Here is a 25,104-nt window from a genome sequence, read left to right as displayed (position 1 = left end):
CATTTGCAAATCTAGCGCTTGAAGCTCAAGTGGCTCGGTATTTTTCCTTCGTATGAATAAAAAGCATTAGAAAACGTGCAATAAAAAACACTTATCTTATAAAAGTTGCATCAAAAAATCTTGAAAGTATTCTCTTTATCTGCAATTTTAAACAAAAGTATCCGAAAGATCAGAGAGTTCTATCACAAAATTCAAGTCAAGACACTCTATAACCGGAAAAGATTTTTCTAACAATTAATGGAAAGAGATTACTTGTAATCAAATTGCAATTTCGCCCGACAATTGCCGAGAGACTCTCTAATCTTGTTTATGATAAACAATCTGAATTAATCGGGATTAAAAATTGACAGTCGTGAACGAGAAACAGGAGGAGAGAAAAATATTGCGACAAAGAGATCGACAAAACCGGGGTGTATCATCACTCCATTTTCACATTTTTATCTTTCTTCAATCCGTGCGTATCCGTATTTCCTTACCGATTCCATCGCGGGTCGGACATTTCCTTTTGCACCGATATATCCGGAGCCGTTCCATTCCTTGAAACGCAGAGAAACGGTCGAGGAATTAATTCTTTATATTACCGGACGGCAAGCGGGACAAGGGGAGGAAGGGGGTAGCGGGGGACGAAATGGATGTCGGGGGGGCGAGAGCGCATTTGTCGGAGGTAAACGCGCACGCACGTAGGGAGCATTATTTCGTCCGGCCCATACATGTGTACGTTTTCCACCCCCGCGCCGCGCGCTGCGGAAATAAAAAATTGTCGGGCCATTTTTTCAAATCATTTCGCGCATCGCCCCGATAGGGCCGATACGTCCGGTTCGACAACCGGAGGAACGGTCGGTCAATCGTACACGTCGCTTTTTTCCCAACTCCCGCCGTATGTTTCCGCGCGCGGATCCCATCGCAAAGGTCGAATAGCGACGTATCGAATGGACATATTTCAATATACGTTGTTACGGTTGTATGAGAAAGAAGCGGCGAGCTTTTTGTCAAACGACACAGGGCTCCCCGAGTACTTCGAGTAACGTCGTCCTCTGCGTATAAAACACGCACATGTTTAAAAAGATTGGATATTAAATATCTTTGTCGCGCAATTTCATATTTTTCCCCATTTTATTAAACGACGAGGCAAATGTTTGTTGAAATATCATTTTTACGTCTTGTAAAGCTTTGTAATTTCAAAAAGTACCCCTCTGCGCGAGATTATATATATTTTTTATCAATATAAATTATTAATATATATTCATATATATTTTTAATATATTAATATATATTATTAATGTATATTTTTATTAATAAAATTCTCCTCGTCATCCGTATCTTATCTTAAATCTCAATGTAAAATATTCCTGAGAAATCGTTGATCCTGTCGTCATCGAAATGATTCACTCGGCATCCGTGATTGATAGAAAGCAGAGGCGACTTCCTCTATGACACTATAAATGCCTTGCTTTGTACTACCATCTGGCCGGATAGCCTGTCGAGAGCCGATGAGTGTGTAATCATGTCTGAAACGGAGAGAGAAAAAGAGAGAGAGAAAGAGAGAGGTCGTATGCTTTTGGTCGGGTTTACGCTTTCTCTCGCGTTGAGGCGGACTCGCGTTTTTCGCATGTGCGTTATGCGACTACAATTCTCGCCGTCATATTGCACGGACGTGCATATACGAGAGCCAATATTCCCGCGGTCGCACGCGGTGCAAGAATGCCTACGGCGATGATATTCGATGCGATGAAATAAGGTTCGACTGCTGGCCGCGCGCGCGACGTATTGTTATTGCTACGCCACAGACATTAACGCGTTTCGCTTTGTTATGTCCTGCCCACGGGCACTATTGGATGTGTGTATATATATATATATATATATATATATATATATATGTATGTATTTATATAGGATGTATATATGCACGTACAGAGTGTCGCAAAAACAGAGAAACATGTGTCAATAGGGTAAAGAGACTAACAATAGATCAATAGGATTATGACGAATATCATTAATTTTCAAATCATACAGAGTGTTTTGTGCGAAAAATTTTAGGAGATGATTCTTTGTCGGAAATTAAAGGAGTTTTTTTCACATAAATATATACAACCCTCTCTGGAATTACACTTCTCCAAAAAATGGGAATAAAAGGTATTAGGTTTCTATTTTTATCTCAAATTTAAAAGTTAAAGAAATGAAATTAGGTGGATATTTTCTACTAGTAAAAAAAGGTTTTTATTTATTAATATTTTTTTCAGCCTCCCGTATTGTTATAAGGGGATGAAACTAGCAATTCCTATTCAATTTTTTATCAAAACTTTTTAACAGGCCGAAATATGATCATCTAAAAATATGCGTTAAAAAGTTTGATTTATTTAGAAACTTTTTTATCTCTTTTATTTTTTTCAATCAATACTTTTCAAGAAAAATAATAAAATATCGAACGGTAAAGCATGGTACTGTGTACGATACGTAAATGGCATAGGTTTCGAATAACGAGAAGTTAAATTTTAAAGTAAAAGTAAAATTAGAGTAAATGTTGGAACATTTTCAGTCTTGATAGACTGTTATAAATAAATAAAACGACTTGAGATAATAAAAGTAAATTTTCTATTCTGGTATAAATAATTACGATATCAGGTCAATCAATTTCGATTAGATTTTTTGATAGAAAAGTAATTTGACGTTGATTATTGAGGTATTAATAGTTAATTAATCTGGTGAAATAATTATATTTTTATGGGTCACGAGACCAGTTAACGAGTAACAGAATTTGGGAAATCTATTGTAAAATTTTCAAACAAAAAATTAATTCCAATTAATCTAAAATTCATGGAGCACGCACGCTATGCACGTGTAAAAAAATCGCACGATACACATATTTTGTTATTTCTTTCAGATTGCGCGATTTTCCATTAATAACAGCTCCCTCGTGTAATGCATATAACATATGTAATGTAATATAGTTTTAATTTCTCATACATCATATCCAATCATTTCGCGTAGTATAACATTATAACGCCTAAAGTATTAATATTTCAGCCATATTAACTTTACATTCCTATCATTGCTTTACATTCATTTTACGGGCACGAAATACGATAATTTGAATAATACCGCAAATTAATCGCATTTGCTTATATTTAGGTATGTTAGACGAGGTAGAAGCAAGGTATGAGAGCGCGTAGAAAATAGTGCGTGTATTTTACAACGTAATGCGCTCTCGCGAGCGATATTTAAATTAAGAATAGTTCCCTTTAAGTGGCCGTTTAATGCCACAAGGGGGTGAAACCCTTCATGTTTATTACCACGGGAAGGAAGTTAGATGGTGCACGAACGTGCGAGAGAACATGTTTGTTAATACCGCGGAGGCAACACCTCCGAAGAACCGTGCATTACGTCGGCGAGGCCGAATCGACACTAGTCACGTAAAGTTTCACGTGCACTCCTCCCGTTGCGGTCACGTCCGAACAAGTGGCAATGCAAACCAGGTCTCATAAAGCGTGTTTTCTAAATAACTAAAATCCATTAGCGGGGGGTACGCGCTCCCGACGTGACGCTGATACGTGAAAACGAGAGGGGGACCCGGGGAGGAAGAAAGAGAGAGGAATTATTGAGGCGAGGAGTTTACCGTATAAGAGAGACAACAATCGTATAGGAGAGAAAATTCTCCATATATATTTTCCACGTGAAGAAACACCTAAAGGCGCGGTCGCATTACGCCGAGATAACAAGGGGAGTCTCTGCAATAAAATTCCGCAAGGAGGAAATTTCGATTTTCCCTCTCCTTTATTTATATCGTATCATTCCTTTACGCAAGTATAATAGCAGGGCGTTTTAAATAAAGGCGCACACGCGATAAAGAAGGCGCGATATCCCGCGCTCTCTATAAAATGCGCCCCCGCGATTATAGTTTATGCAACCTCCCGCGCGTTCCATTAACGTTTAATGCGAAAATAATTAATATACATTTTACCTCGAGCTCTTTTTTCGCGAATGTTACGTATGCGGCCGCCTGTAAAATTTCGCTACACACGATTCATGATATTCATGTCGGTTAATTAGGACAAAAATATTTTGTAAACGTTACCTAGTTAAAAAAAAAAAAAATACTTTTTGAGAGTGACGCCTTCTGAAAATGTCATGTCACGGGGGATCATTCCTCCGAGAGAGTTCTCTTTGAGAAACACTGGCGAACGCGCACAAATGGCGATTTCTGCCAGCGACATCGATAACATCGACGATGAATAACGTGCCTTTATGTATTTACTACTATGCGCAATGTTGCCGACGTTTGTTCGTTTGTGCTCGTTTCGCGGCTCTTTGGCCTCGCATTAGAGGCCGATCGGCACGTTTCGCGATTAATACTGCAGGATGTTGCGACACATGTATCCTGCATCGCGTGGCACGTATTGCATTCGTGTTGGCGATACGACATTGTTATATTTATCACTGTCTTTTCTCTCTTTTTTTCAATTAAAAGATTAAATTATATAACGCCTCGACATAATGCGCATCATATTCCTCCGATATAAGAATATTGTGTGCGAATAAAATACCCGCACACATTACACGAATTGTTGAAAGTACAGAATATATTGGCACAAGCTCTCTCTCTCTCTCTCTCTCTCTCTCTCTCTCTCTCTCTCTCTCTCTCTCTCTCTCTCTCTCTCTCTCTCTCTCTCTCTCTCTTACTTTGCAAAGTTCACAAAAGAAGCCTGATGTAAAATCCAATTAAGATCCATCGCGTCTTGGTCTTTTTATATTCCTATGATGAGGAAAATTAACTTTCACGCCAAACTTGAATTTTTCTACCGACTCGCAATATTCATAGTAGAACAAATGAAAAGGCAAGTTTTCACATAATGCTTTTGTACGCATATATATATATATATATATATATATATATATATATATATATATTATATAGGATGCTTTGACAAAGTGAGTTGATTAGAGCAGGTAAAAATAAAGCCGCACATTTCTAAAATTTTTTATTATAACGTATCTTTTATCATCATCATTTTATTATCAGCATTGTTCGCTTTCTATCGAATGTGTTTTTCTCGAAAATATTTAGTTTTGATGAAACGAAATAATAATACTCTTCTAAAAAATATGTGAAAAAAATCTACAAAAATATTAAAAAAAAAAAAAACCTACTGGTAAAAATTTTACAAGTTTAACAAAATTTTATAATTTAGTTTATAGTTTATTTCCAATTCTCTGACGTGATATCAAGTAATTTATTATACTATTTTTTTAAAGTGTTTATTTAATAAAATATAATTATTATAAATTACTCAATTCTGCAGAATGATACAAAAGTTATTTAAGGAAGATGTAAATTTGCGTAAATTTTAAAACAAATATCATGATAAAGATGCGTTGAGAAAAAATTTGTATAGAAGTTTATAAAATTATTTTATCTATTCTATGAGAAGATGCCCATCTTTATTGAAACATTCTGTATGCATATTTATATATATCATAGCATGCAATATCTTAATATCTGACAGCTCGCGCGAAATTAACCCTAATCGTTAACGACCGTCGCATCGGTTTTTCATTTAATAAAATATAATTATTATAAATTACTAGATTCTGCAGAATGATACAAAAGTTATTTAAGGAAGATGTAATTAATAAATAATTATTAAATTTGCGTGAATTTTAAAATAAATATCTTGATAGAGATGCGTTGAGAAAAAAAATTTTATAGAAGCTTATAAAATTATTTTACCTATTCTATGAGAAGTTGCCCATCTTTATTGAAACATTCTGTATGCATATATATATATATATATATATATATATATATATATATATCATAGCATGCAATATCTGGCAGCTCGCGCGAGATTAACCCTAATCGTTAACGATCCTCGCATCGGTCGCGGTCGGTCCAATACCGTGGCGAACTAATTTATAGACGACCGCATAAACCGCCGAAATGTAAGGATCCAGGAACCGGGCGACGAGTTAGTATTAATCTCGAGCGGATTTGCTTTGCGATGTACGCGTACGTACATATTACGTACGAACGAAGCCGAGCCCGACATTAATTCGTCGCGTGCCGCATGCGAGGCGACGTCTTGGATAAAGCAAAAAAAGAAAAAAAGCACATACATGTGTAGATGTGTATGTACGTACGTATCGCGTGCATTCATTACCGGGTATATTAATGCAAAAAAATTGCCGTGCCCGGCCCGGCAATCGCTTATCGTCCCGTGCGTACGTAAACGAGCTTTAAACCCGGCGTAATCGCTGATCGAGATCGCACGAGACCGCTCGACTTTCCTCGCCTCGCGATTATGCTCGTTGCTGCCAGACTCGCCACGATTTATCGCCGGTGTATCAGTACCGGCAAAACCATCGCGCGTTAATGAGGTTTACATAGAACACTCGGCGTGTCACGTAAGAGCTCCAGGAGCCCCCGGGGGCTTGAAATTTCGGATAACGGAGTCTTGGATTTTTGCCCCCCCCCGTACGTATCTGGAATTGACGACGCGCACGATTGTCGAAATGAAATTAAGCGTCGTGATTTTCCACGACGATTAAATTACAAAATTCGGGTCCGAAATTTCGCGACGTTTCACACCGAACGCGAAAATGCGCAATTTCGAATAAATATCTTGAGGATTTATATCCGACAATATTCTGAGCGACAAATCATTTGTCCGTATTTATCGTTGGAAATCGCTGGAAAACTATAATCGCCGTTATCAATTTGTATTACCGCACATTACTGTCGGGAATTATTATCTAATAATAACCGGGCATTATGGAATTAGTGTACATATTTTTGGTCGGCGGTTTGCACCCTCCCCCTCCCCCTCCCCCCCCTCGCCTTTTCCGCGCCCAAATGTCCGATAATGATTTAATGCAATTAATGCGACGAGCAAACTGCGCGCAACACGATTACGATTTTGCGCGACAGATTCGACGAGCGATAATTTTCTAGGCCCCCCCCCCCAATACGCGGGTGTGCGTGGGCGCGCGCCTAATTGCGTATACATAATTTTTCATTTCGATCGCGGCCGATAACGCTAATTTGTTTTTCGCGAGTCGATATTACACCTGCCACGTGTGTTTTCATTGCATACTTATCGCCCACTTATTCAAATATATTCTCCCCCCTGGCCCGCTCCCTCCGCCCCGCTCCCCCGTTCCTCGCCCCCCCCCCCCCGTCCCGCGCCCTCTTTTCCAATACAGTCGATATTTCAAATATTGGAAAAGGTATTCGAAAGTCCCCGAATTATCGTCGTCGTCGATCATTCCTTATGTTTGCGCTCCTCGTGATATCGCGCGTCGTCGGGAGAGCCGGCCGCCTGCAGGCGGGAATAATCTCCCTAGCGGAAAATTCATCGGGTGTGCCCCCCCCCCCCCGCTTCCATCGGTGCGGGAAATGACTATGAGAATTTCGAGTAACTTTGCCGCGCATATATGCGAGGCGGGCGCACGAAATTTCGGCGCGAGCATGGTTCTCATCGAGAGATGGCAAACAAGATGAAACGTGCAAAGTAATCATTCCGAGAGATTTCCGGGTATTTATGTTACATAATTATGTTACAGAAACTGTGTATTGCGATAGAGAGAGGGCTTTGTGTATTATTACCGTGTGCATCCCAGCAAAGTTGATACAGAAATATCTATTCCCTGGAAAAATATGGAAAACTTGGAATTCCTAAGGATTTTTCTTTTCTTTTTTTTTTTTTTACGTGAAGGAAGAAACTTTATTGAGGCTCGGGGGAATTTTTTCAGAAATTCTCCCTTTGATGTTGCATTTATATCAACAGTCTCTGCCGATGAGCAAAAAGTTACGAATTACATTTTTAAATTATATTATTACATCTACCTTTGTTTTTATATTCAAATGTCTTAAGAGAATATTAAATATGAAGTACGTGTTCTTTATTGTAATTTTTAGCGATGAAAAGTGAAAATTTTATGCAAAAATGCTTATCTTATGAAAGTTATTCAGTTTCCACAAAGATTTTACATTTATAAATCTAGCACTTGACACTTAAGAAGCTTTCCCTCTGTACAAGTGAAAAATGTTAGAAAACGCATACAATAAAAAAAAAACTCTTTTTACAGAAAATTGCATTAAAAAAATCCTGAAAAATTTCCTTTATTTGGAATTTTGAACAAATATACTTGAAAATCAGGAAATGGTAGTTCTTTTACAAGATTTCAGTAGACACCCGCTGAAAGACAAATAGATTTTAATTTCCTCCACTATTTGACAAAAATGCAAAAACAAATTTAAAGAGAACGAGAGAAACATTCCCGCTGCACTGAGAAAAATCGTTTGATTGTACCAACAAGACGTATATGATTGAAGGTATTTTAGTTAAATCAAACAGGAATTTCTAGTTATCATAAAACTCGATTTTTTATAACTAGAACGTTTAATAGATTTTACTATAAAGATTTGGTTAGTATTTTCTGGTTGGATCTATCAAATTTCCTGTTACATTAATTTCTTTCCTTGCCACTCTTAATTTAACTCGTATTCAATATTTGCCATAAAATATTGAATATAAAGAAGTGGTATTAACATTAAATCCAAAGTATATTTTTTTTCTCTTACGAGCAGTAGTGCCAGAAAGAGGACGCTAGCTCTCTGATTGTGTTTGAGCTGCATCCTCTTCTTGCATCACTGTTTATCAGTTTAATTTCTAACAAACTGAATTTAAAATAATTATAAAATATTATAAAATAATTATATAATATATTTAAAATATATATGTAAATATATTTAAAAAATATTTATAAATATATTTAAAATAATTATATAATAATTAAAAAATATTAATAAAATTGTTTTTGCTAACAAACTGAATTTAAAATAATTTATTCAATAATCTTGATTGAATTTATGCAATAATCTTGTTGGAATATTAAACAGACTTTAGAGGAAAAAATTTTAGACGACTTGGTGCTGGCGAGTTTAGTATTATTAATCAGAAAATTTGGTAAATTGAACAGGAAGAAATTAATCAGATTCATCTGGTAATCCCTACAAGAATTCTGGTTCGTCCATTTTCCAACAGACATACCAGAATTCTAATTAACGCAACCAGATTTTTTTCTCAGTGTGACTTTAACGGGGAAGAGCGCGCTGTTTATCGTAATGTAAAGTGAACGAAACATCCCTTCTCGCTTCAGAAAGGAGACGTGTATGTCGATTGCCGACATCTGGCAAGGAGAGTCTCTTGCGCTTGTCTCTATCTCGAGCAACGGGAGAACCGACGTTGGCGAGAAGAAGGAACCCTTCGCGGCACTCGTCCCTTGCACCCATCTCGTCTTCCCTCGATCTTTTGTCCGCCGAACCGTAAATCTGTCCGTAAAACAGCACCATGGCCATACATCACGAGGCGCGGCCGGAAGGCGGGCGCGCTTTCCTCCTTATTAACGTTGGCGGCATGATGAACTCTCGAAGAGAAGATGCCTGCAGCGTCTTCATATTTCGTTCGAGGGTGCGTTTCTTTTTCTCCCTCTCCCTCTCTCTCTCTTGTATTGTACTTAATTGGCAACGCGCGCGGGGGAGGCCTCGCCGCGAAGCACCCTCTCTCCCTCCCTCCCTCTCTCTCTCTCTCTCTCTCTCTTTCGCTCTCTTGACGCAATGCGACCGACGCGACGGCGCGGCGGCAACGTTTCCCGAATGCGCGGCTTCCGTGCAACCCCCGAAGTTGAAAGACAGCGCCCGCGGTTTGCCCCCTTCGTCTGCTGCTCGCGTGATTTACCGCAACCCTGCATCGGAGGCTGAGATGCCCTGTTTCGCGGGCTCCCAGATGGCAGCGCCATTCGAGGGATAAATTTATAAAGGGCCCGAAGAATGTGCATGTGCACGTGTAAAGGAGGGGGCAAGAGTTGTGAAAAATTCGACACGCGATTAATTCATTATTCTGGGTAAAATGAAAACACTCGAAAGCGAAAGTTGAATTTTACGTTTCATATATATCGCTTTATCGAGTGTCTAAAAAAAAAGATACATTAACTTGTCACTTGTTGGCACTTCTATAATACTTCTTATTATTGGTTTCTTATTATTGGCTTTCTAATTATTGGTTTTTTAATCCGTGTCTTTCGGCTTTAAATAGCTTTTACTTTTATATTTGTAATTTTGTGCAGTGTACAAATGAATTTTTTAAAACAAAATATCTACAATGTCTGACAGTATCCGACAGTATCTGAATAAAATAAAATAGACGTCGTTATAAGATAAATTATGAGAGTAGAATAGTAATATTAAACTTAAACTTAAAATTATTTAAAATTAGTATATTTTAAAATTAAAATTATTAATTAAAATTTAAAATTATTTAAAATTACATAATTATTTACAAAAGCATAGCATTAAAGTTTAAATAAAACATCAAATATACATAAAAATAAAAACGAGAAATAAAATCGAAACAATTTTGATCCCTTAAAATTAAAATCAAAATTGAAATTCTGGACTTGAATTCCAGTATTAAAATGTTATTAAAATATAAATTGAAAATTGAAAACAAAAACTGAAATAACTTTTAAAATCAAACAGAAATAAAAAAATAGACTCAAACAATAGACCTAAAATCTGGACATCTTTTATTTTAACTGTTAAAACCTTAACCCTATCAAATAATTCTCCCACTTTCTTTTTACTCCCTAAATTCGAAAGCACAAGTTATTAAACCTTTATACTTTTAATACCTCGGCAACATATTATTGCATTAACTATTTTTCATCAACGTTTATATGATTATTGGATTTGAAAAATTCAATTAATTACACTGGTGACGCTATAAAATCACACATAAACTTTGCAACGGTGCAACCGTTTCGATTTCGCTGAACAACAGTTTAATTCCCATCGGATTTTTCTTTTCCTTTTTTTTTTTTGCGTCTTTTTCGTGCAACTTTCGATCGCCTGATACGACAAATCTTGACGTAGGAAACGTTTCAACGGTTGCCCACGATTTTAACCGCGCGACAGTAAATCACAGTAGGATTGCGCTCGAAACACGATACCACGTGGCATTCCTTCGACAACGTGTTGAATTACGCTTCCTCGATGCAGGCAAATTTTGGGAGCGAAACGGTTTCCGTTAACACGTAAAGCGCATTTCCCGCGTCGATCAAACGAATAGTCGGGTATTTAAATATATACAGAGAGACGAGTTTTAATTAATCTTTGCGAAAGATTTCGAGCAATCGATAAAATGCAAACGTAATTCAACTTCGAAATTAAGAGCCCCCGGAAAATTGCGTACAACTTGCCTTGTTAAAGTACCGAGGAAAAATCTAAGGTATAACACAGGGCGAGTAATTTCTAACGCAATCTTGTGTTCTTGCGAGGGAGACGCACGAAGGGGGATGCGCGCGGGAGGATCTCCGACTCCGGAAAAATATTAAGTATAACGCGTGCTCCTCTCGTATTGCGCTTCAAGTTAAATACGCGGGAGATATTAAACTCCCCTTCCATTTTCGCGGCGGATAACGCTCGTAAGATCGCTGTAAGTCACGTAAACGTCCGTTATCTGGAGTTGTATCCGGGCGTTCTTGTAAGATCGCTTCCTTTATCGCCTGCCACGAGATAATGATTTCTACAACTTTTTCGCGCTACGTCCGAGTAACACGTCGCAGAAATTGCCCTCGCGTCGAAATTGCTCTGTCCGGGGCTCACCACGATCGATGCTCACGACCGCTTTTACTTACGCCAATTGGCTAATCCTGTGTCCTCTTAATATTGCACAAAGTGTCGTCCCGGAATATTGAGCCGCCCTACCTTAAAATGGCGCAATGTATCTTGGAAATTCATACTCGGCTGGCGCCGACACTAGTGAGACGTTCGTGTTACATACAGACTGGTATATGAGTCACTTGAACTTTGTGCGGTTTGACTTGAAACTAACGCGTACTACGTGTTCGCCTCCCCCTCTCGAGATTAATCCCGAGGAATTTAAAGTTCGACGGAAAATTGTGCGACTCTATCTTGGCGAAATGTTCGAAAAATCTAAATGAAAAAATTAATTTTCCGCTCTCTAAATACAGTACTGGGGAAAAATAAATTATAAAAACGGGGAAATTACTCGAATGAATAGAAACATGTAAATAATTAAAAATAATAATAGAAATATGAAATTTTTGAAAATTCTCTCAATTATCGGATTTGAAGCTACCTATGAAGCTATTGTAGGGTGAATTTCATGGAGTTGTCCGAAAGATAAAACCTATTAATTAAAAACAACTGTAATTTAATAAATAATTTTATTTGCAAACATGCAGGAAATTAAATCAGTAACAATATTAAATAAACTGTCAAGAATGTCAAGTTTGCATGAATATTCAAAACAAATGGAAGCTATTGTAAAGAATCAAAAATTTAATATTTCTGTTATTATTTAATATTTGTTATATATATTTTTTTAATTTCTACGCGCAATTAAAGCGTAAAATAATAGAAAAATATAAATAAAACATAATTGGTAATGTAATATATTTTGTTCAATAACGATTTTTATGAACGACGACGAGTTACTTTTGACCGATACTGTATACGTGAACACTTTGAAACAAGAGATATAAAAAAAAAAAGGTCTCTCTCCGAACAGCACGCATACTCCCTTTCGCAACTGTATGAATTTAAAATCTGTCCCATAATTCTCTTTTCCGTCTCATCATCATTCTCTCCCAGAACGAAAGCAATTTTCTTACGGCGGAATTGTGCCGGGGATTTCCGAAAGGAAAAAAAAAAATGCCATTACGTACACGGCACACGGTATGTCGCCACATCTTGCATTATGCAGTATTAACAGTTTCGTAATTGGTACGCCGTGGTAAAGGCGTGTGCCGTGCGTGTGCGCGATCGAACACCTACAAGAGATCGGTACGATTGTTACTACATGACTAACAATAAGCCGTATTTACGCAAGTATTGCGCGTAACCTCGTTATGCCATTCTCCAGCGTGTACAGGGTGTCCCGGAGAGCCGGAGTGCTTGCATTTTTAACAGTAGATTCAACATTTCAAAGCTCGGATAACGAGCGCTCGATTAAAATGACATCGCGCGCGCAAACGCACGTGGATAAAAATAGTACGGCTGTCAATCGCTCGCGTCTGGTTTCAAGAACGTATACGATCACTCGGTATGCATATGCATACATATATATATATACGGTGCGCGTAAAGTTACCGATGAAGAACGGCGCGACGCGAATTATTACATCTCGGAGCAAAGCTGTCGCTTGTCGAAACGCGACGCGAATTATTCGTTATGCCTTGTCTTAATTACTCTGGTTCCCGGGTGATATACGCGGCTGGCTTTGTTCATTTGTGCCGGCTCACGCAGCCGTAAATATCGATTATACGGGATATAGCTTTGCGTCTATCGGGCCATTAATTTGTCGAAAGTTTGTTATCCGCCGCCGTCGAGCGTCACGCGCAAATTGTTTGCAATACTCGTCGAATTCTGTGTCGCGCAGAATCTGCGTCGCGGTTACGCGAACTGACGCATCACGCATGTGCTCTTCCGCTGAACGACTAAACTAATTGGGAAATGACTCATTATAATATGTACTCTATGAAAAACACGGGAAAATTGGGAATTTTCAGGAAATTTTGTACTTGCGGAAATGCTTATGGAATTTCATTGGGAATACATATATTTTTTTTTTTAATTCTCTCTCTCTGATAATTTTGCTCTCGTATATATATACGGTAAGTAGTCGGCGAGCCGAGCGAATTAATATTTAAAATATATATTATAATTAGAATATATTTCTATATTTCTCCGTTGTAATTTTTTACGATAAAAAATGAAAATGTTACGCAAATAAAAAATCAGCTTACAAAAGTTATCCCATTTTTTTCATCGGTATATTTCAAATTTGGCATTTGTATTTTTTATTTCGAATGAAAAACATTGAAAGTTTGTGCAGCAAACAAATTTATTTGAAAAAGTTAAAGAATTTTGAAAACATTCTTTCTATTTATATATAAATTTTAAGTAAAAATATCTGGAAAATCAAAGAATTTTCTCCAAGATTTTAGTAGACAATCTGAATAAAATCGCACGTATTGCAAGCATTTAAACTGATCAATTTAAAACGCGTCTTTTATTCAGCCGCAACAGATGATAAAAGAATTAGAATTCTTTATTAATATTAGGATCATTTAGTCAGAACGATATTACTTGATACATTTATTCGACATTGCACCGGCAATATCGAGATGATATCTTTGCATAGTCGCTACGACGTAAAGCGTAACTCTTGTTGTGCATTCACAATGCATGGGCGCGCGAAATGTTGATAATATTGGTACAGATAGCAGTAGCGCATACGGCAAGTGAGATATATGTATATATTCGTAGGAACGCGAACGTAGACGTTCATAGAAGCATGGTTATACTTTCGGCGAGAGCGAGACGAGCGTGGCATTTATGCGAATCGAGGCGCGACATGCGACTGTTCCTCGTGGTTGAACATTCGTCACGGGAGAAAGTTTCGGCAAAGGAAACGCTTTTGCACAGAGGGGGAGATCTTAATTTAAATCCGTCATCGCGCAATTGACAAAAAAGCGGAAAGCCATAGAGTCAAGGTACAAAGGGATGATAACGAGAAAGGCGATTCCGGAGAGACGGAATGAAGAGAGGAAACTGAAAGGAGACGAAAGGGGGTAGGAACGAGTCATGACAATAAGATATATTATAGGGGTTGGTTCTCTATCCACCCCGTGGCACGCATAATCGCGGCATAACCAGAAACCTCGCCAAGTACATCGGATATTTCGGTTCTATCCCGTTACGTTTCAACCGCCAGACCGTTTCAGACGTCAATAGACTCGGGATTTTAAAGCGATTATAAATTAAAGAGATTTATAGAGATATTGGGGAATTCGCGAAATTTTCGCAATTCGAAATTAAACTAGGGTTGGTCGGAAAAATCCAACGAGTGAAACAAATTATAAATTCCGGTTTTTACTGTCTCGAATTTTATTCAATCAACTGGCAAAATTGATAAAAGTATCTAATATATGATGAAATGTAACTTTTATGAAGAAAAATATTTTTGCTTTAAAAAATCCTACTACTAAAGTATTTCTTAATTCAAAATAAATTAAGTAAATTGGTAAAATTTTTAAAACAAGACAATTTTAGATATATTATTAGAAATATTAAAAAGAAGTTTTACCAATTCAGATGTGATTCGCGTTTCCGACATTTTCTAATAAAAATCTATTTTTTTGCTACATCAATTCTTAATCTGTTATGGATTACATTTTGGAAAAAGTTTAAATTAAGAAATACTCTTTCAATTGGCGGATATAGAAATAGTTTTCATTTATTTTAACATTTTTAATAAAAAGACTAGTTTTCGTCGATTTTTTCGAAATTTTTACCACTGGTCTGAATTTTATCTAAAAAGAGAAAAATGCAAAATAAGGCCATCCTAAATTGTAAACTTCTGAAAGATGATAACGACGGGATCCAGATAATCGAAAAATCAGCTGATACTAAAAATATCCGAGTAAAATTGGTTTCGATATTTTCAACGTGAGATTTAATCATCGAGATATTTAATATTGCTGCCATAAGTGATGGACGTTTATCGAATTTCTGCTAAGAGAATAGCGATTGAAAAATCGATAAACTGTGACTGTGAGAAGTAACGCGCCGTTCTTTAGGCGTTTTCGCTCTATTTATTAGATTGTTTATTCTTTCACGATAGAGAGATTGATGCGTATACCTTTTTCATTTCTTTTTTTTTTCTTCCTAACGACCGTATCTTGTCGCGAAAATATTTTACGCACGCAACGCGTATCGCACGCAAAGAGAGCCAAGCGTCCTTTGAACGAAACCTGGTTAGAAATAGATTTAAGCAAAAGTAAGAGTCTCTCTTTGAAAGAAATGTAGAACAGAGCGGAATAATCTAGCGCGGAAAGTTGATTTTGAGCCAAGCAACGCGATTCATTCGCTCATGGAGCGAGCATAACGACTTAAAAGTCGCTCCGAGAGCGACTTTACGATGACAAATTGTAGTAACTTGCGATCGACGAAGCGAGGAAATATGCAACGTTGATAAAGGTGTAAAGAGGTCTGGCCTGGAAGCATCGAAGGGAGAGACGAAAAACCAGTTTCGGACCATCTGTGGATCGTCGCGCGAAAAAATCGCGCTTTTTCACAAACACGACCCATTAGATATTTATATCGGTTTGAAGCCATTTCGAAGTCTAGATTTTAGAACGTACGAATTTTTCAAAGAACAACGTTAAAGGTCAATAAAGGATGAAATTTTCCAAACCTCCCTTGATGTTTCGCGAAATCAACTTTCTTCATTTTTCTCCTCTTCAGTAACTTTGTAAAACTTGCGGAAAATATTTCCGATAGCGTTAAATGGAATTTTAACGTTAGCTCAGTGAAATCAATGCTCGCTCTATTTTAGTAATAATTTATTACTGCTAAATAATTGTGGCGTTTCATTTTTGAAATAGATTTGTGTCAACTAAAACTGCAATTCTGCTCTACTGTGCCAAAATAATAATGTTGAATGACAAAGTTTCTCTGCAGAAAATTATAAATATGACTTTTCACATTTAGCATTTAATATATAACGAGGACAGAATCTTATTTTCAGATTCGTTTTGCAAAACAAGGAGAGTAGAAAGGACTCTATTTTTCATTCTTAGGTCATATTCCGAATATACCTGTCCTTGCGAAAGTTTGGCGAAATTTCCCTTCGTCTAAAAATCTCAGCGAGCTGCTAAAACTTATCCATATATAAGAATGTAATATCTTAATGGCGCTTTCTTGGGGAAGCCGCGAGAATCAGAGTTCGCACCTTTAGGGCCGAACGTCAGCCGGAAGAGGAAGAGAGGAGGTTTCCGCGAAAAATGGAGCGTGCATAAAGATCGCTGAAGGAAAATAAATAGGACAACGCGCGCGTTTCACGGTGAACGGATACAGAAGAGAGCGAATTCGTCGACTCGACAAAGTGTCGGCTGATGGGTGGACGGATGGGTTGAAGGAAAAAAAACGTACGAGCAATCAAACGCGTGGGCGAATATAAATCGAAAAGGGTGGCATCGAGATACAAATTCGACGCAGATTCGTACACGATGAGATGTAAGACGTATCCCTGACATTTCCAAACAGAATGGCAGGAGAGGATCCTCGGCAGCAGGTTGACAAGTCGAGTCGACCGGCGGTTTTACCGTTACGTGACCCAATGACGGGAGAGAGATACGTGGCTGCTTTCCACCACGTTCGACGGTGCCTCGTAACCGATAGTACGGTATAACGTGAATGCGTAGATGGGTTCGTTGACGCGAGAAAGTTCCACTTTACACCTCCGGAGGCACGCGAGGTCAAACGTTCATTTCGAATTCATTAAAAGAATTTCGATAATTTTCCCCTTTCGATGGCTCGTCTTCGGAGAAAATTTCGATACCCATTAAATATCCGATCCCTTTAGTATCCTGTTCCATTATTCCGGGAAATTTTGCGTTTCTCCACGTATTCGCTTTTCGTTAAATCCTCGATAATTCTGGAGAATGCGCGCTTCCTTTTACGCCATCGTTCCCGTTTCTTTCTTCGTATTATTAGCTTCGGAATATTCAGTGTACGGCGTATTCTTATTCATGATGAACCTGAAAATTCCGGCTCTGAATAGGTAAGCTTGCGAGTGGCAGAGCAGGATAGGTCCGAGACAGACAGACATACAGACGAACTCGAGTGGTTCATAGGGTTCCCATTTGAATATACGAAACCATGACAAGACGTACGCTTGCAATGTACGTCATGAGCTTCATTGTTGAATATCACGAGCCTCTGGGGGTGCAGTCGAACAGACAGCTGGTTCCGTAACTTCCGTGTATGATCCTTTTTTTTTCGTAAATCATAATCGTGACTGCGATTTAGACGGAGCATTTGGTTAACTTTGGTTAGTGTTAACCAACACTGGTCAAGTCAACTATAAATATTCGCGACATTTGTGGTCACGACATTGCGGGGAACTATTAGTTTTCAACGTCACCGCGCTGTGATATTCGATTTTCGCAATGATTTGTGTCGACATTCGATGTTACGTTACGATAGTGAACCGCCATGATGCTATCATAGGAAAATCGATTTTTATAACAGTGGAGATCGTTTAGACGATGCAAATCATATTAGAAAAATTTCCATGTTATTAATATCATAATATCATACAATACATATATATATTAATATATATTATGCATTTTTTTCTCTCATCTCTATATTTTTCATCGATTAATTTAAAAACTATTTTTCTCTCAAATATAGACAGATCGGAAAATTATATTAAAAACCAGGACGTATTAATATCATAATACAATATATATTAGTATGTATATATTAACTTATAATATATATCTTCTTTCATTTATATTTTTCTTCAATTAATTGAAAGATTATTTTTCTCTAAAATATAGATAAATCGGAAAATTATATTAAAAACCTCGACATTATTAATATTTTAATATAATATAAATTATATTCTAATATTTTAATGTATTGTATTATATGTACTATATATACATTATTTATTTATTTATTTATGTATAATCATCTCTTTCCTCTCATGTATACAATATTTTTTATCGATTAATTGAGAGATTATTTTTCTCTAAAATATAGACAGATTAATCTCTCTCTGAAAAGGAGATTTATAAATTTATTTTGCATAAATTGGTCATATGTGAGACATTGGATCATTAAATGTTTATCAAAGTGTCTCTCCAAAGTTGAAGTAATTATAATTGAATTTATCATGGAAATTATTTAAATATCCATCATTTTGCTGTCATATTGTTCTTACTGTCGATCGCTCTTAAGTTTCTCTTTAAAATTAAAACTGGACTCTGTGCGCGTGTGTCCCTCTTAATTTGCATGAAGAATTACCGAAATTTCGTACCATTTATATTTGCTAAACAAATGTACAATATGGTAGAGAGGAATGGATGAGAATGACGTGTTGTTTCCACGGTTGGTTGCAAAACGCACAAACAGCGTTGCAGGACGCAGGATTTTTTTTGTTTCTCTTATAAAGATGGAACAAACAACACAAACTTTTAAGCCCTGAATACTTTACATACACACGCAACAAACTTTAAAGAGATATACATATAACAGAGATGCATGTATTTTTAAATACTCATTTACAAATGGAGTGAAAGAAATTTTTCCTATCGGTTATCGCTTTTCATATTATATCATTTTTTATCTTTTATTGTAAACTTTGCGCGCGTATAACATATATTGGTTATCGCGTATAACAGATTCGTACGTAATAGATTTTTTTTATGAAACCTATTTTAATATACACAGAATTTAAAAAAAAAAAAAAAAAAAAAAAAAAGAAAAAACGTAGAAACGAGCTTGTTCAATATTTGTTATCGATACACAATGGTTACAATGATGTTTCTCTCTATGAATACAGATATTAAATCTGATCTGATACGTCATCGTGACGGAAGAAATTAAATGGAATTAATTGAAAAATTATTCATTTACATATACACATATAAAATTCTTCTTCTTCTTCGTTCCTTTAAAATGAATCTTTACGGCCGTCATCCTTCGCGCTTTAATTGGACGGCTCGCGACGAAAACACGAGGCAGGGTAAACCCAATTTCTCTCGCAGAATGCGAGAGCCGTCCCGGAGATATTCTCTATAACGGTACCGTCGCCGCTGTCGTAAAGAGACAGAAGGAATTCACGCAGCTGCGAGAGCCCGTAACCGGGCGACGAACCGTTTTCGAGCGTGTTCATTATTTCGCAAATGCGAGGAACATCCGACGCTTTTCACGCCGGCAAATGCCTGCGCGTTATTTCCCAGCCACTTGCTTCAATCGGATGACACGGCGACAAAATCGGCTGCGAAACGGTAGCGCGGCTCGCCGGTTAATTGTGCAGAAGGCGCGACCCCGTCGCCTGGAGTCGGTGAACCTAAAACTAGGTTGACGCCCGACAGGTAATTTGTATCGTATTAACGCACTCGCGCCGCGAATTTATTCCCCGTCGTCTTAATGGAAAACGCGTGTACGCGCTCCAAGAGTGTAAAGTCCAAAGAGGAGACGGATCGATCCTCGCCCATCGTTCTTGCGGTCGATTTGCTCATCGGGTCACCGGGTTATCGGGTCACCGTCACGCCGATCGATCGGTCGTTAACGCTGCTACAGCACGCGCAAAGCTGATAGTGCGTTCGCAAAAATATGTAATTCGCAATTGACACTTCCATATTTTTTCTTCGATACAATTGTGTTTTCTTTACACCAATTGATTCCTCTCGTTATTTTCTACGTAAAACTATTAAGGTAGGATAATCGAAAAATGAATATTTCACTAGATATTTTACGGTTTATGTAAAATTAAGAAATGATTTCAAGCCTCATAACTCGGAAAGTACTTCATGAAAACTAACTTAATTATAGTGTTTTGGAAAGTTCTCGAGATGAACTATAAGAATATGCAAAAGCGTATAGGGTGTCCCGTTTAAAAAATCGGATGTGACCTTCGCGTGACCTTCAGGCGACTCTTCACTGTCAAACTAACGACACCATCTTAAGTCCCCCTTCAAGCCATACAACTTTTGTCCGAAGCATTTTTTTCTACAATCAAAATTAAAAAAGTTACGAGGGCGGAACTTTTAAAATGCGACACCCCTGTATAATTTTTCTCGATTTTTTTCATCTCGAAAAGTTTCGGTCGAATTTTCAACCAAGTTTGCTTCTTCTTTGCTTCAGCACCCATTCATGCGCGCGTCGACGAGACGCAGATGGACACGCACGAGGGCTCGACGGTGCAGTTGCAATGTCGGTTCCCGCCCCCGCGGGAGAACGTCACGTGCTTTTGGCTGACCCATACGAACAACAACCTGGACAACGCGGCGATCGAGAACCGCTCGCTGTCGCCGAACTACAAGGTGTTCATGAGTCTGGAGGAGGGCCGCTACGACTTGCAAATCAAGAACGTGTCCTACGAGCGCGACAACGGCAAGTACGAGTGCAGAGTTAAGGTCAGCAGCACCGGTACCGATCTTCACAGAAAGTACATCACCCTGACGGTGCTGAGGGCGCCGGGTCCGCCAACAATATCGCCCACCTCCGCCCAGGCCACGGAAGGTCAGCAGCTCGAGTTGAAGTGTAACACTTATGGCGGTAGCCCCGAGCCGGAAGTGAAGTGGTACCGCGGCAACAGCACTCTACTGTTGCACACCGGTAGGACGCTGGTGGTGGAGCCAACGCGGGAGGACGATCGAGCGATCTTCCGGTGCGTCGTAAGAAATCGGGCGATGCGCGAAGGCGACACCCTGGACGCCTCGGTGACCCTCGACGTCAGCTACTTCCCGCGCGTGACTGTCGGCCCGGAGAATCCGCTCAAGGTCGAGGTGAACGGTACCGCTACTCTCAAGTGCGAGGTGGACTCGAAGCCTACGGTCGGCATGATCCGCTGGTGGCGGGACGGGAGTTTCATCGGTACCAATTTCATGCACGTGATACCCAAGGTGACCTTGCAGGACGTCGGCAGGTACACCTGTCAGGCGGACAATGGACTAGGCAAGCGAACCGATGCCTCGTTGAGCCTGGACGTGCTCTATCCACCTACGGTGTCGATCGAGGGCAATACTTTCCGAGTGGCCGACGTGGAAGATAGTGTGACCATTCACTGCAACGTGAGCGCCAATCCGACGCCCACGGTGATCGAGTGGCTGCGAGATGGCCGGCCGGAATTCAGACAGCAAGGCTCCATCCTTCGATTGACCCGGGTCACGGCGGAGCACGCCGGTAATTACACTTGTCGCGCGGTGAACACGATCCATCCTACCGGTGGCGAACGCAGGAATCATTCGGCATTCGCCACTGTTACTATTCGGGTACGGCACAAGCCTGGTCCGGCCAGGGTAACTCCGGACTCGCCGGTCGCCGTCGAAGGCTCTCGAGTGATACTCACGTGTATGGCCAGCCCGGCCGGCTACCCTGAGCCGACTTACAAGTGGTGGAAGGAGGGTGAAAGCAGCGTAGGTCTAATACCGATACCTGTGGGACCCAAGTATGAGATCGACTCGGTGCACCTTGGCAGCGAAGGGGGTGTACAAATGCAGCGCGGTAAACGAGATCGGCATTGGCGAATCCGCGTCAGTGAATCTCACCGTTCATCAGCCTCCGAAGATACTCACCAAACTGCAGCCTCACGTCACGAGAAAGTAAGTAATTACATTACGAATGTGTGCAAAAAGACCATGTTGCATTAAACTTTTTCTTGATCTTGTTGGAAGAAAAGTTGAAATTTTCTAAAAAAAAAAAGACGTGACATGACTAATTCTGAATCATCTCTTGTTTTTCGGAAAATTGTTTTGTTAATATTCTTAAAGAACTTCTAATCATAACGCATTTTATACGTGACATTATTAATAACAATCACAAGTATAATTAATTTTGTTGCAAGTTGCATGGTCCTTTTTTTTATCTATTTGCCTCTTCAATCCCCCAGTTATTTTAAAATACGTTAGCGTAATTGTGGATCTAGGAACTACGTTTCTTCTGCACTTTTCTTCCGTGAGATATGCACCGAGATTCAGAGAATGAAGTAGTTCTTTGCAGGTAGAACAAGATATATGTTCCGTTCTAATAATGTAACGTCTTGTTGCTTATCGCAGAGTCGGCGAGTCGTCATTTCAAGTATCCTGCGTAGCACAGGGTAAGCCACGGCCTAGCGTGCACTGGTTGAAGGACGATCAGGAATTAACGGCCGACGAGAGGCTCTACAAAGTAATTACGACGGCGTCGGAGGGCCATGGCAACGTAGTAACCGTAAATTCTACGTTGAGCTTTTTGGGTCACGCTCGTCCGCAAACGGACGAAATCGTGGCAGGCGATCGCGGCAAATACACCTGCGTCTTCATGAACGAAGTGAAGAAAGTCGAGTCCACGATGATGCTCAAGGTGGAGCACGAGCCAATAGTGCTCCATCAGCATGGCAAGGTGGCGTACAATCTCCGAGAAACCGCCGAGGTGGCTTGTAAAGTACAAGCGTGGCCAAAACCCGAGTTCCAGTGGAGCTTTGGCACCAACGTCGCGACTCTTCAGGGTTCCTCCAGCGACGGTCACTACGAAATCACTACCACGAGCGACAACTATGACGTGTACACATCCGTCCTAAGAATGACCAATATTCGCGAATCTGATTACGGCGATTACACTTGTCGCGCTGCCAATGCTCAAGGCAGCGTCATGTCTACCATCAGATTACAGCCGAAGGGAGCGCCGGAAAGACCAACAAATATCACTGCCATGGAAATCGGACCCACGTACGTCGCGCTTTTGTGGCAACTGGGTTTCGACGGCGGCCTGCCTATCACAAAGTACTTTGTTTCGTACAGAAGAGTGGCCGGTGGTGACGAGATAGTAGCGCCGGATTGCGCGCCTCCTCGTGGACCGGCCGGCCAATGGCTCGAGCTCGATTGTCGTAGATCCAATCCGTGTAACGTGACCAACTTGGAGCAGCACCAGACTTATACCTTCAAGGTGAAGGTCTACAATACTAAAAATCATTCCGATTATTCCGACGAGGTAACCGCCACTACAGCGGTAGCGAAAATACCTACGCCACTACGGGTGAGTTTCGACCCGGAGAGCGGCACACTCGCCATTAACGTTGGTGCCACGTGTCTGGCATTAGTGGCATCTATCGAGAAGTTTGACGGAGGTTCCGATAGTTCGTGGAGAATCGTAGACGAGTGGCCTCTCGAAGTTCTCGGGAGTGCACCCACTCAAAGAGAAGGAATATTGGACGATCCTGAAGCAGCTGATTCGGAACCTCGACTCAGAATTAGACTCTGTCTCAAAGCGGATCGACAGAAGTGCGGCGAGTACGCGGAAGCCGAAAGTAAGTTTATCTTTGAAAAGAGAAATGTGATTATATAATAGTTTATAAATAGTTTATTAGCCCTGATCGATTAAAATAATGTTATATACTTTGTACGTTTGCCAAGATCTTACAACGTTGGAAGTTAAAAAGGACGAAATGTTTAATTGATAAAAAAATTGAATCTTAATCCTCTTAATGAATATTTCTTCCATTAATTACGTCCTGTAATTCTAAAATAATGTAGTAATTTAAGTTGGAACAAATTAATTTTAGCGAGTGTACTTTTGGAACGACTTTCTTGAATTCAAGCCATTTTCTTATTCCTTCTCGCAGTTGGACCATCCTACATCGCGCAAGCCGGTGCTCTTGCAACGCCAACTTTAATCGCACTGATAGTAAGCGGAGCAGTTTTTCTACTGTTTGGAACATTGCTGTTGCTATTCTGCCGGTGCCGGCGGAAACACGCGACGAAAGCGAAAGATTACGAGATGGACTCGAACGCGTAAGTTTTCATCTCGCTCAAAGCTATCTGTCGTTATGAACAAAGAATACAAGACGTAAACGACATGCTGCTTCGCACGACTTGAATAAAAGAAGGCAGCTCACATCTGTTCTTTATTTTTGCAGCGTTCGTCCGAGTCTCGTGGCAGGTAATGGCCAACAAACGCAACCACCACCACCCTACTATGCCGAGAATAAAGCTCTAGAACATAGTTTGGATCATGCCTTAGCATTGGAAGACTCGAAGACTCCCGCTTATTCTCAATCGGGATACGGTTATCATCAACCTAATCACAACATCAATGGTAAACGTCGCAAGATATAAAGAAAAAGGATTTTTCATTGCGCGTTATATTTCGATGAAAATTCTTGGAAAATATGTATACGCTGTTATATGATCTTTTATCGATTTTTCGCAGGCGTGAATATGGGATACATGGATAACAGTTACTCAAATTCCAACAATGGCGGTTCGGTGAACTCGCAGGACTCCATATGGCAGATGAAGTCCACCGCTGCAAACGGCGTTAATCAGCCCTACGATCTTGCTGGATATGGCACTACGGAGTCCGATTACCCCACGCATCCTCATTATCTTCCGCAACGGGAGAATTATAGGGAGAGCCATAATCTAAGTCGGCAGCAGTTCTGTTCGGAGCCCTTTGCCACCGTCGTCAAGTCTCAGAAACATGTTGGTCAGTATTAGCCTTACGATCGTTTGACGTGACTTCCCTCG

General features: G+C 39.5%; 1 protein-coding gene across 1 annotated transcript in view; it reads left to right on the top strand.

Moving 5' to 3' along the window:
* The window catches only part of LOC105248571 (hemicentin-1), a 31,308-nt gene that overhangs the window by 5,766 nt on the left and 438 nt on the right, over positions 1-25,104 (top strand). The window contains 6 exon segments of the mRNA XM_011253420.3: positions 20,744-22,083; positions 22,085-22,203; positions 22,657-23,885; positions 24,201-24,369; positions 24,495-24,673; positions 24,788-25,063. Of these exon segments, the coding sequence (XP_011251722.1) occupies positions 20,744-22,083; positions 22,085-22,203; positions 22,657-23,885; positions 24,201-24,369; positions 24,495-24,673; positions 24,788-25,063 (3,312 nt within the window).

The sequence above is a fragment of the Camponotus floridanus genome, unplaced genomic scaffold, assembly GCF_003227725.1.
Source record: "Camponotus floridanus strain SB8 unplaced genomic scaffold, Cflo_v7.5 scaffold75, whole genome shotgun sequence".
Classification (NCBI taxonomy): Eukaryota; Metazoa; Arthropoda; class Insecta; order Hymenoptera; family Formicidae; genus Camponotus; species Camponotus floridanus.
Note: the sequence above shows the minus strand (reverse complement) of the source record. Positions and strands in the feature narration are given on the sequence as shown.